The sequence below is a fragment of the Merops nubicus genome, unplaced genomic scaffold (genome assembly GCF_000691845.1).
Source record: "Merops nubicus isolate BGI_N331 unplaced genomic scaffold, ASM69184v1 scaffold8202, whole genome shotgun sequence".
NCBI lineage: Eukaryota > Metazoa > Chordata > Aves > Coraciiformes > Meropidae > Merops > Merops nubicus.
Genome location: NW_008594203.1, coordinates 36,784 through 50,409, shown reverse-complemented (window position 1 = coordinate 50,409; position 13,626 = coordinate 36,784). Strand labels below are relative to the sequence as shown.

General features: G+C 46.6%; 1 protein-coding gene across 1 annotated transcript in view; it reads right to left on the bottom strand.

Moving 5' to 3' along the window:
- Positions 1-2,092: 2,092 nt before the first annotated feature.
- The window catches only part of LOC103768530 (serine/threonine-protein phosphatase 2A regulatory subunit B'' subunit alpha-like), a 37,137-nt gene continuing 25,603 nt past the window's right edge, over positions 2,093-13,626 (bottom strand). The window contains 7 exon segments of the mRNA XM_008935671.1: positions 2,093-2,491; positions 6,583-6,689; positions 9,045-9,163; positions 9,688-9,863; positions 10,199-10,288; positions 10,870-10,918; positions 12,733-12,889. Of these exon segments, the coding sequence (XP_008933919.1) occupies positions 2,395-2,491; positions 6,583-6,689; positions 9,045-9,163; positions 9,688-9,863; positions 10,199-10,288; positions 10,870-10,918; positions 12,733-12,889 (795 nt within the window). The 3' untranslated portion in view covers positions 2,093-2,394.

Sequence of the window (13,626 nt, the reverse complement as noted above, 5' to 3'; positions counted from 1 at the left end):
ACTGGGGTCTGGTTCTTCTTGTTCCTTGGAGGAAACTTAGTCTTTGGAGAGATGTAAAATTTTATCAAACTAAGAGTAAAAGGCCACTCTGGGCCTAGACAGTGAAGGAGAGTGGTGAACTGCTTGGCCTAGGTTCTTTCTGGTACATGGTGGACAGAGCTGGTTACAATGAGCAGTTGTGCACCTTCCATCCAGTGTTCATTGCCTGGTTTCTCCTGCATTTGTGGAATCATCCCCAGTGAAGCTCTTCCCTTCAAGGCTGTAGGGATGGTGGAGCTGTGACTCGGCCACCCTGGCATTGAACAAGCCACTCTCATGTGCCTCCTGCATTCAGAGGGGCTCATCCTGCTGTGGCTGCAGTGCCCCACTCACATCTGTCCTTGTGGAGTGGAAGCTACCTTGCAGTGCCTTTGCCATTACCTGGGCATCCAGAAGTTTCCCAGGTATCAAATCCAGGATCCCAGGGTGCTGTGTATGCAACTGGATCAAACAGCAACGTTGTTCAAGAAGAAGCTGTATCTCCAAGCCCAGTACAGCCAAAAACCTCTTGTCTTTGAGACCTTCATCCCAAGGAGAGGGTTACTAAGGCCAACAAGGCAGCAGGATGTCCCACCTGGGCAGGCATGACGTGTCAAAGGCTCCTGGAATAGTTGAAGCTGCATTGCAGTGATCAGCCCATTGCTTCTTTGGTTATTGACACTTAGAGGTACCACCTGGAGATCAAGGTTCCATTGTGCCAGTCTCTCTATGTACAAAACACACCAGGCTCATAGTGTGTGTGTGTACACAAGTTATCTGTGAACAGGATCTGGTCTGCCTTCAGTGCAGGCAAGGAGGTGCCTGCTTGGAGATCTGATCCTGGCACTTGTCTCTCAGGTTTTCCAGCAGGGAGTCATGTAGGGATGTCCTGAGGAGGCAGGGTTTGATAGGCTTACACTCAGGTAAAAGAAAATAAGAGTCCAAACACACCAACCAAGCATTATACATTTGGGTGCAATTATGAAAGTTGAAATAAAATATGACAGCTGAAACCTGTCCCAGGCTGGAGAAGATAAAGTCCCAGATCTAGTTGTGTAGCTGTGACTTCTAAAGCTGAGGCTGACAGAGCACTGCAGCAGGCTGTGGAGTTTTCCTTCTCAGGAGCCTTTCAAAATCCACAGGATGAGATCCTGTGTGACCTGCCTTGGGTGAACCTGCTTTGGCACAGGGCTTGGACTAGATGGTCCCCAGAGGTCCCTCCTGACCCCTACCCTTCTGTGAGAACATGTGCTAATCACCTCTGTGCTGAACCACAGACAGATACTCGTTGGCAGGAAGGAACAGCTCCAGCAGCAGAGCATGTGCTGGAGACACCAGTGGTGAATCTATGGGGAGAGACACTTTAATTCTGCACTTAGAGCAAAAATTCCTTGGTCACAGTGTTTCCTCTCTGAGACCAGGGCCTGCTTCACCAGTGGAAAATACATTTTTGGCAATATTACAGATTAATTCCTTTCCCAGGTAACAGAAATTTAGCACGCTAGCTTAGGGTTGGGTTTTTTCTTCATTGTCTCAGCTTAGTCTCCTGGAGAAGGCTACAGGTCAGCAGTAAGAGAGAACAACACAGGGAATGGATGGAACTGGTGCACACAAGACAGAGCAGCTTCAACACACCAGCTGGCCAGCATAGGTCTGGGGTTTTTTTGTAAATATGCTAGAAAAACACTCCTACAGAGACAAAACACTAGCCTGAGGAAGATCCTCTTATGCACAGGAGAACTGGTAGAAATGTTAAGTGTATCTCAAATTCTTAGTGACAGATTGCATCATGTAGTGCTCCAACTGTCCACAGACCCACACAAGTGAAACGTGTCCAGTATCCAGTGGAAGAGCTGGTGGTTTACAGCACAAAAGGGGAACTCACTCTCCCCACCTGCAGGCACGTTGCCTTGCTTGCCAGGACACAGAAAAAACAGAGAACTTCATTGGGACTTGGTTTTTAGAAGATTTCTAGACACACCTTTAAGTTAATTTGGCAGCTCTTTTGTCACTCCTGGTATAAAGTCAAGGACAGAACTGGCTGAGAAACACCCACTGTAGATGTTGCATGCAGTTGTTACAGATAATCATTAGATGCTGGCATTTATTGCACATCTGGGGACATAACAGAATTTATATATAAATGAAACAAGGTGCAATCACCATTTTTAATGAGCGTGCATGATAACACATTGTAAAAAGCCTCTTTATAGAAATTACCTTCTTGCAATTACACAGGAAGAGAAAAAGGGTTCTCAAGGTACAGTGTACAAAATGAAGCACGTTGCTCCAGTGATGGATTTTAGAAAAATCCCTAAGTGTCTGGGGACTGAATGCTATCCAGTTTGAAAGATTGGTTACATGTCTTCCACTCCTCTATGCTGAGAGATCTGAAATAACTAGTTTGTCTGACTTGTCTCCAGTTTCAGGGGGAGATAAGGCTTCCTCTGTGTCATAGTCTTCTTCAAATGATCTGCAAAAATAAAAGGTAGGTCTTTAAAAGCTGTATTTTGGTGAAGGTGTTTTCAGGCAAGTTTTTTCTGTGGCTACTAAAAGAGCTGGCAAAAATACAGTAGCATGTGGGACATTAACCTCAAGGAGGATATTTATAAGGCATTGAAAACAGCATGGTAATGATCAATGTTCTGAGAGCTGACAGGAACTTGTGCTCCCATCAAGCCTCATTTGTAAGTTCCAGAACAACTTTTCACTACTGTTCAGCATTAGATAAAGTCTGAGTCTGGTTTCAGTAACAATTGTCAGTAGCTCACAGTAACCTTAATAATTCTGTGTAGAAATAGTCATCCAGGCCCTAGAGGAGATCTGGCTTGCTCAAACTTCCTCAGAAACACCTGGTTTCCAAAGCATCTTCTGGCTTAGGATGTGTTTTGACATCCACAGAACAATTGTGGCCCTGCTGTCATGTTCCTCTCTCATTTGGTTTGAAGTTTAATATCCAGGTCTGGGCACTTATGGCCTGAGGAGGTTTGGCTGTGAATTCTCAGCTCCAACTGGCTGCACTATTTGGGATGGTGGTTCTGGGCTCTGCAGCAGAGGGTATCACCTGAGGGCTCTCATCCCATTCCTACTCCAGAGAAATGATGTTTTAAAGATGTTTCCCCTCCATTCTCAGCACACTAAGTTTCCCAGGGCTCCCAAGACATTCAGATTTTTCCTTTTGTGCTGAAAGCAATGCTGCTTATGAAGGAAATGTTGCAGGAGGTGTTCCAAGGGCAAGCACAGGAATAGCTCTGGTTTGTTCAGAGGTAAACTGCTGCAAAAAGGTTAACTCCTTTGATACCCCAGCATGGATGGTGCCAAGAAAGAATTCCCTACCAGCTCTTGTGCTGTTTTTTCACTTCACTAACCCACATGTAGGCAGAGCAGCTCCTCAGGAGCCTCTCAGGCTGCATGTCCTGCTGTGGGGAGGATGCTATGCTAGAGTCTGGTGATCCCTAGGGGAAGAAGAGACAAACAGCACAGAGAGGATGTTTTCAGCTCTTCCATAAAGGAAAGCACCTGCTTAGTAATCCTGCCACCTTCTGGATCCTTGTGTAAGTGGGAGAAGGGAAACAATGGTCTGGCCCCTGCACCAGTTCTGGATCCTGTGTGCTTGTTTGGTACCCCTGTGTGCAACATGCACACCTTGTGCTGGAGCAGTACCTGTTGGGAGGCTGCACAGCTCTGCCTCCCCTGCAGCCCCACCTGGGAATGGACTGCCCAGGTTTGGAGGTGCCTCATTTTCTCTGGTATCTCCTAGGTTTCAGATGAAGCAGCTGATGAAAACTTTTTGTTTCCATTTCCATACTGTTCTTAGCAATATTCCTTTTGTGTCCCCTTTTTCTTCAATTTTCCCAAACTTCCATTAGCCTTCTCCCTTTTTTCCCCTCAATGTGGGTGGGATGTGACCTCTGTCCTGTACTGTTTATCTTGCACATCCACCAGCACTTGGAGCTCCAGTATGATTTTTTTTCCCCCCAGTGCCTTTCACTTCTGAACTAAATCTCACATCTGCTTCAAAAACATGCTTCCCATTGTCCTTTTCCACTTCACTCTCTTGCTCCTTCAGGCTCAGCAGTGCCTGCCCTTCTCATCTTGGAAGGAATGCTTTCCACCTCTGTGGGTAGGAAGCATCCAAGGGATAGCTTATCCCTGAGATTAGCACTACAGATAATCACCTCCTCACCTTCCAGGCCAGCTCCAAAACTTCACAGTCCCATAAATACAAATATGGGCTCTCATGTAGATCAAACTTAAGACTCAACCATGTCAACTCTAGTTTGTGCAGAGAAGGCAAATTACTCCAGGAACAACTTTGTTTTTCCTTCTGGCAAACACACATTTTGTGACTGGGTGCTTTAGTGCTGTACTTCTACCCCCTGTCCCTTCCTTGTGCTGCTGGGGTCATGGAAGTGAGCAACTGAGCCAGCAGCTGACTTGAGGGTGACAACACAACCAGCCTAAGCTGCTTAAAGCAACATCTCCTGATCCTGTGTCTATGTCCCACCCATCTGCCTCTGAGCAGGACTGCTCTGCATTGTGCCCTCCCTCCTTGTCACTCAGGTGAAGGGGATTCTCTCCTAAAGCAGCTGATAAAAGGTGTCCTCTTCCTCTTTATTTCCCTCCAGATGGAGAAGGATCTCTTTCTGTGAAGGCAGCTGTGGCTTCCATGTACATCAGCTGGCTGGAACAGGTTTCTACAACAATAAAGCAAGCAGTGCCCACTTCTTCCAGACAGGGCACAGCCTGGACTGTGATAAAGGATTTCTGCAAAACCAGTGCTTCTGTCTGCATCAGGGGCTCGTGCTGCTCAGATTCAATTATTGGTTCTGCCTTCAAGCAGCAGTGTGTGTCTACATTCACCAGGGAACAACCCCCTTCACTGCCTCTCAGACAGGTGACTAAAGCAGAGCATGGCTCACAAGTGCTCAGATCAGCTCAAGCTTCCAGTGAAAGATGATGCTTCATTGTTGTCTTGAGCAAGACAAAACATTTCTCTTATTTTTGGTGACTGTAGCTCTCTATAATAGAGCCACAGCATCCTTTAAGTCACTCTGAGAACCCACTATGCCTTGATGAGATCCCTCTTCCAGGAGCAGTGCTCTTCATGGGCAAGCCTGCAGACAACCAAGACAGACTCCTCGTTTCTGTCCTGCTCAAAAGACAGCAGAAATAATGTATGTGAAAAAACTCAATGCCTGTTTCTGGCAAATTTGTCTGGGCATCCAGCTCTTTGTTTTTCTTTCTCCCTTCCTTTTTTCCTGCGTGGTCTGTTGCTATGCTCCACAAATGAGATCTAATCCTGCTGCCATGACTACAGAGCTTTTCAGGGGCTCTTAAAGGCAAGCAGCAAGGTTGCTGACATGCTCCTTGCAGGAAGACACAGAGCTGTTTCAGACAGACTTCAAAAATCTGCTATCACCAGCCACTTTTGCCCTGGTTTTGGTGAGTTTGGGGAATCATGGTCCTGCAAAGCTTTCGTGGCAGACTCCTATTTCTTTTCTGTGCTGAGGACACAGGTGTTGCAAAGCAGCTGTAGAGAACAGGAGTTTTATCTTCCATCCTGTGTTACCTCATCTTCCATTGTGAAGGCTACAAAAAAGCAAGGCAGCTCCAAGGAGATGAGGGAACAGCCCATAGCTGTTTGGATGCACATCACAGGGAGAGAGGGAAACACAGCCCTCAATAGCTTTGCAAATCTCTGTTGCTAATTAGTAGGTGCTACTGTTATCCCAAGCAATTTCCAGTGTGGGAAGTTTTGAAAATGATGCAATTTTCTTAGTACTCTTCCTCTTAATGGCTCTACAAATACCATTCAAGAAGGGATGAAATCCTGAATCATGTAAGATTAGCATAGGGTAAACATTCTTTGGATGTTTCTTATATTAACCTAGAGACTTCCAGAGAAATATTCTCAAGAAGATATTAACACAGACACAAATCTAAAAGATAATTACACTGAGTCTCCCTTAGGGGCCTCTGCAGGGAGCCCTTGCACACAGAGAGGTTCTGGAGCAACTGCTCTGCCTAAATTAATTGACTCTGAGGATAGTTGGAGTGTCCATAATTTTACAGAAGGCTGCAAAAATGAGTGTAGGTATTGCAGAAACCAACCTGTGTTAAAGAAAAGCCTCAGCAAACTTAGAACAAAAGCACTGAAACAGCTTATGAAGAACACAGACTAACAGGCAGAAAGTTTGGCCGAAAGTAAAACGATTTGACTTAAGAAAGTCTCTGCTGGGTATAATAAATGTAATGCAGCTACAGCTTCTACCCTGTGATAGTGTGACATGGCCAATGCACGGCCAAGCCTCCCAAAAGTCATTTGATCTCTGTGTGGCTGCCACAAGAACAAGGCTTGGTCCTTTCCCCAGCCGTGCTGCCTCGCTGCAGCGCGTGCGGCCGGCTCACAGGGCTGCCCCAGAGCAGCCCCTTCTGACCAATAAACCAAGGCTGCCTTGTGGGGCAACCAACAAGGCCACTAGCCAACTAGCCAGCGCTCCCAGCAAAGCTCACCTGGAGGCAGAGAGCGTGTCCCCAGGGCAGCTCAAGGCCTATGCTTACCCTTCGTGGAACTCTTCGTTCCCCGACTCCTCGGCCACCAGGATCTCGTACTCCTCAGCAGCGTACCTGTCCCAGTCAGAGGGCTCAGGGCCATCATTCTCCATGTCCTAAAGGGATCAGACAGTCAAGCTCTGGCCATGCCTCTCCAAGGCTGTTTACAATAGGTCTAAACATGTGAAACAGCAATTCTAGGAAGAGTAAGCAAGTGTCAAAAGTGAATATATTAGTAAGAGCTAGCCAAAAACTGCCTTCGCTAAAAGACTTGCTATTACTTTGAACCTTCTTAACATCTGTATAAATCACTGTGCAAAAATACATCCCTTGGTCTATAACCAAGGTGTCACAGTATAGGAAAGCCATTGATGTGCTGGAGTGGGTCCAGAGAAGGGCAACAAAGCTGGTGAAGGGTCTGGGGAACAAGGCTTGTGAGGAGCAGCTGAGGGACCTGGGGGTGTTTAGTCTGGAGAAGAGGAGGCTGAGGGGAGACCTTGTTGTGCTCTACAACTACCTGAAAGGAGATTGTAGTGAGGTGGGGGTTGGTCTCTTCTCCCAGGTAACTAGCAATAGGACAAGAGGAACTGGGGTTAAGTTGTGCCAGGGGAGAGTTAGATTAGACATTAAGAAGAATTTCTTTCCTGCAAGAGTGGTGAGGCACTGGAACAGGCTGCCCAGGGAGGTGGGGGAGTCACCAGCCCTGGAGGGGGTCCAAAACCACGTGGACATGATACCTCAGGACATGGTTTAGTGGTCATGGTAGTGTAGGGTTAATGGTTGGACTTGATGATCTCAGAGGTCTTTTCCAACCTTAATGGTTCTGTGATTCTCTGAAGCTCAGTGTGTGACCTGAGCTGCCAACAGACTGAGCCTGCTTCATTTCAGAAATGCTGAACATTAATAACTGCACATTCTCTTTGCTCTTGCTCAGCAAGCCCTGCAAGCAAACTAACCAATTACAAAGTGCAGAGATGCCTTGCTCAGCAAGCCCTGCAAGCAAACTGCATCTCTGCACTTTGTAATTGGTTAAAGAACTTAGTGATTTAAAGCCTTTAATTAATTGTTAATTGTAACTGATCTTTTGATCACTTTGCTGATCAAACTCTTCAGAGTTTGCTAAGTTTGGGCAAGTTTGAGAGAAGGTTGCAGAGTAACACCCTTATAAGCATTTGGCCCTCTGCTGTTTACTGTACAAGGAGGACAAGAAGTTAGGACAAGAAGTTATCCCCCCTGGCCCCACTCGACTGCTTATAGGATGATCCAGTTTAAACAAACAAACAAACAAAAATAGGGTGGCTCTGGCAAGGGATATGTTTAAGCCTTGAATCATGGAACCACAAAGTTCCTCTTAGAAGTAATGTGGGAACAGCTGGGAGGGAATTGGAGCTGGGTTTGGCATCACCTCCACTTCACTGTACTGTGACCAGATAAGAGGCTTCTGGGAGATAGTCCTTCAGCTGCACTCACATCTGGTTTCACTGGATAAGCAAGGCAAGCCAGAAGTGAGGGACTTTACAGCACCAGCTGGCAAAGCTCAAGTCTCTGAACATCCCACAGTTAGTGGTGAGCAACAACTGCAAAATAAAAAGCCACAGTCTCCTCCTGTGTTTTCTCTGCCTGGGAAGAAAGGAGGATGAATGACAGTGCAGCCAGGCTGATCACCAGGCACAACTTGCAACATCCAAACCTTCCACCTAGTCTGCCACAAGCATGGCCTGATCCAATGACAGTGCAGCCAGGCTGATCACCAAACCTTCCACCTAGTCTGCCACATGCATGGCCTGATCTTGGAGCTGGCACCTCATCTGCCTCAGCCCCTGTGTGGCCAAGGTCTGACTGATTCTGTGTAGGCTATGGGGAAATTGCTAGTGCTGGTTTATGGCTCAGAGTCCAACTCTAGATGTTTAATGAACCTTTCTTTACATGGAGCTGATTTATTTATGCCTGCAGCTGCATAGGGGACAGGAGAAGACAAATGGGATCTCAAGTTCTGAAGCTCACAGCTCCCCTCTAACCTGAACAAAGCAGGTTCCCTCCTAGCAGAGCAGAGTGCTCCTCTTTCAGCCTGCTGAATCAGTGCAACTCAGCAGGCTCTGGCTACCCCCTCTAGAATCACACACTGTGCTGCCAGTGCTGGTGTAGTAGAATTACTGATGGCAACAGAATCACAGAATAGCAGCATTACTTGTGTTGGAAGAGACCCAGTAGGGCTCTAGTGCCAGCCTCTGTTCAAATCAGGGCTTGCCACGAGGTCAGATCAGGGGGCTCAAGGCTTTGTCCAGTCACATCTTGAAAACCTCCAAGAACAGAAGCTGCACAGCCTCTCTGGGCAAACTGTTCCAGTGTTCAACTGGCCTACTTGTGAAAAACTTTGCTTTCTTATATTCATCTGGATTCTCCTTACATCCAGTGGCATTTTGAAGATGGGTTTGAGAAGGGCTGTATTTAGAAATAAAGGGGATTTATACCTTTTGCACTGCAAAGGGATCCCTCTGTTCATTGTCCAGATACTTCTCTAAGTTGAAGAAGGTGTTGTAGAACACATGAGCCATTCTGCACCTCTTCAGGTCTCGCAGAGTTACTATTCCTACAGAAAAAAACCCCACATCATTGTGCTACTGAGACTGGACCTGTTCCTTGCCAGTCTCACCAAAGTTTTAATTAGAACACCAGTGTGCTACAAGATTACAAAATTTCTTCTGAAGTCTGCCAAGGTTTCTATATTATTCAATAAATGGGTATATTTATTAGGCTTAAATCTCACATATGTGTGGAGGTCTTTCACATCCATGTGAAATCTGAGGGAATGTCAATGGGAGTGGGCCAGTTTCATAATCTAGACTGTCAGCACATCCCACAGCTGGAGTATCAAGACTCGTTGCTCCAGTTGCACCAAGTTCATTCACAAGGTCTCTTGTTCTAGCATTTTGAACCTCCTCGTGGATAATATGATGGCACAATAGCCACTGTTCAGCCCTTGACCTTGTGCAGTCATTTCAGCCCTGTGACTCTAACACAAGGCTCCACCTATGGATGAGTCTCACAGGGGCATGACTTTCTCCATCCACCATAGAGCAGAGAGGATGGAAACTCCCATGAAACAGGACTTACCTTCCCTCTCTGGCTTCACGAGATCAAGCATCTGACAGAGCAAGTCATGGAAAGGCAGTGGTTCAATGCCCATCACTTCCATCCGCTCACACTGCTCCTCATAGAAGTACTCCAGCTCATACATGGAGAGCACTCCATCCCCATCCAGGTCCATGCACCGGAACCAGTACTCAATGCTAGCAAAGAGACAGCACTAGTGAGAGCACAGCACTGCACCAGCAAGCCCACGCAGCACGTTCCCCTTCCCCATCCCCTAGTGCTCTGGCATGGGGTAACCAAAGGGATTGATGACTACCAGGACATGAAACATCACAAGGAAAGTCTGCTCTGCACAACTGCCCCTCAAAGAAGGCAAGTGATGTGAACAAAGGTTGACAGTAAGTTGCTTTCTTCATAATAATCACTGGAAGCCAAGCTGCTACCCCTTGTAGAAAGTGGTAGGTCACAGAAGTTTCTATAGTGTTATCTGCTCATCTCAATACTTTCATTAAGACACAGAAATCAGTCAGACCTTGTGGCACTCCTTTTGTCTTCCTCTGAAATCAGGAGCCACACAAAATCAGCGTAGCTCATGCGGCCTTCCTTTTGAACTTCACTGCCTCTGGAAGACACATGAGGGAAAATAAAATAAAACAACCAAATCAACAGGCTCCTGAATACTCAGAATGTTATCAAAGATATTTTTTTCAAAAGCCTCACATCATTGATGAGAGAACATGGGGCATCATCAACCACTTAGCCTGTACCCCCTGCACCCAGCAGCACCAGTCCTTGTGTGGCTCCCCAGGGGCACAGCAGCTGTCGCCTTGCTGTCACTGCAGAGCTGAGGCTCCTCTACCACATCCCCTCCCACAACTGCTGGGCTGTTTGACTTTTTGGAGGCTTCAAAGCAGTGCTCTCCAGCTGTCCCTCTGCCCCATGGGGCAAAAATAGTGCTTGCATGTTCCCTCCAGCTAAGCCCAGCTTGTTCTACAGTGTAGTCTATAGCTGCTCATCCGATGAGATATTGAAATTTATTTGCTCAAAATATGCAGAAGTCTCACTCCATTTTCAGGCAGCTCCAGCCAGAGCACCATACTGGAAACCACTCTGATCAGTGGGGATTTGGAGAGTGTCTTGTATTTCTACCCAGGCTGACAAACTCCCTTCACCTCTGTCCCCAGGCAGTATGCTGTTCCTCACCTCACCACAGCGCCGCTGAATATCCGCTCAATAATCCTGCTCGATAAAGCTGCAAACAAAGAGAACAGAGAAAATTAAGCTACAGGTCACAGGAGTAACTGCTATCAGTTGTTCGTGCTGAATCCACACAAAGCTATTTCCTATTACTGAAATTATGTTCTATCTACACTGTCTAACCACTTTACTGATCTCTCTTTAGCAGCATTTTGTAGAAGAGAAAGAAGATTCTCCCAGTGTCTCTGCCCAAACACCCTATTTCCCCACAAATGTGGCAGCTGTGTGTTATTTGGATTCTTGGACATGAGCAGTGTTACTCCTACCTTGCTGAGTAGCATTTGCTACATATGTAAATCCTACTGATAGGAGGAGACTATTTCAGTGTGTATTGCAAAAGAAGTTATCAAGCAAAAATCACACATCAAATCCCTACAAAACACTTCCTAGCAGAGCACAGGCTGTGGCAATCCTGCTGCAGGGAATGACAATGAAAAATAAGGATGGTTTCAGGTGAGTGGGAGGCCTTTGGCAGCCAGGAAATGTGTGGGACAGATCCTCCTGGCAGGGACACAGCAGCCAGCCAGGGCTGGCCCCTTTCCTGGGGGAGCTGTGCCTGGATGTTTTCACTTAGGTAGCAGGGCTTTCCCAGGAACTGGTGGAAGCCCCTTCTGAATACATTGTGTTATGAAGGCTGGAGGCTAAGGGTGGTACCACCCTCACCCCACCAGGCCTGTTATCAATGCTCCTGACCCCTGTGACTGCCACGCTCACCCAGAACCCTCATGGCCTCCCCAAGAACACCTCCACTCAGAACAGGTGGGCAGCCACCACACCACTCTGACACACACACCCCCCTACAGGTTTCTCATTCTCACACCCCTCTCCTTCTTCCTTACCCACTAGCATCTTGGCTCCCCATCCCCAGAGCTCCAGCAGTGCCTGGTAATTTGTCACACCTCCAGATCCCTGTAGCCTTTGACACCACAACCCCTTACCCCACGCTTCAGCTTTCCTGCCACCCCCAGTCACATGTGTCCAAACATCCCATTTCCCCACAGCTGATTCTCTGTCCCAGAACTACTTTCCCAAAAAGTGCAGCAACCACATGAAGAATCCAAGAAGGCTTTGTCTTCAGTTTTAACATGCTGGTCAATAGCTCAAGCTCTTGTCCAGAACAACTCTAACAAGTCAGCACATGGGCATATCATGCTCTCAGAAAATGGGTAACCCTAAAATAGCCAACACCTGAGTTCCTCCTCCTGGCACAATGCCTACAGAACATGGAATTGGGAATTTTTTAGCCTTTTGTGGATTTGTATTCCATTAACCTATCCATGGCCCTTCTGCCTTTGACAACTCAGAGCATCTACTCAACTTGTGGAGAGGAATTTCACACTGAACTCAGGAGAGATTCTCCAGAGTGCCTGTGCAAACTGAAATTCCCCAGCTTCACCAAACCATGGGACTTCTTTCATGCATAACAAGGCTGCACTTCAGCAATCTCTGAAGTTCACAGGGGCTTGTCCTTGTTGGTCCTATTTCCAAGTTGCTGCAAACCCCTTAGTATATAATAGACAAGTTTCAGGACATCATTTTAGCTTGTCTTTCTGGCAGTGACCCACACATGAACAGCAGCTCCCTCTCTAGCTGCTCACAGAGAAAATAGCTTGTACTGTGTTTCTCTGTGTCTAAGCCCCTACAACTGGCTCTGTACATCAGCATTTCTGGAAGAGATGGATGGCTCCATTTAACATTTTTTGAGGCATCAAGTTAACAAAATTAAAGCTAGGCTTTACTCTTTAGTAGGAATGAATATTCTGTTCTCAGCAATCCCCTCCACCCCAGCACAGTTTGCTGGCAGCATACCTTGATCACTGTACCTAGCCAGATCCTTCTGGCTGATGTAAAGATCATGGTCAGTGTCCAGCTCCCAGAATTTACAGTATATGACATAGAAGTGCTCATAGGAGAAATAATCTGTGATCTGATTTATGTCATCCTCTTCTTCCAACAGAGCAAGAGTCTGGAAAAGCACAAATAAAGTGGGAAGTTAAACCTAAAAACAGGCAGTTCAGCAGACTGAGGGCCAAAGTGAGACTTGCTCCAGAGTTATGCCTGGACTAGGGAAGGAAGGATGAATCTCAAGCAGATCAAAACAATCACACTGATCTTCCTGGGCTGTCACTGACAGGAATTAGTCTGGTTTAACTGGGAGGTTTAGAGAGATTTCCAACCAGGTTTTTCAATAACTGATTTTTCTTCTTTTATAGCTCATGACAAAATAAGCCATTTAGACATGCAGCAAAGAGCTGCCCAAGCAAAACTCTGGTCCCAGAGCTGAAGAGATGAAAGGCAGAGTAAATATGCAAGCAGTAAAAGAGGAAGAGTGTATAAAGGGAGAAAATGAGTGAGTAAAGATGCAGGATAAGTTGGAGGATTTGTTTGTAACAGAGGTTAAGGAAGAACTGGGATCAAAGGGCTTGGACTGGTATGAGACAATCCAGGGGAGCACTGAGTTTTCCATCAGCTGATGTGATCAGTGGGGCTGAAGATGTCTGAAAGGAGGAGTGTGAATTCATGCTCAAGGCTTTTGTAGAAGAAAACCCCACTATACCTGGAAGGGAGAACAGGATGCAGTAGGGAAGTCTCACTGCTTTAGGTGACTCCTTAACTTTTTGGTCTAAAGAACTTTCCAGCTATTGAGGTTGGGCTGGAGTTGAGCAGCCTCAGACAGTTTTAACCCCATGCTCTTTTGGCCAG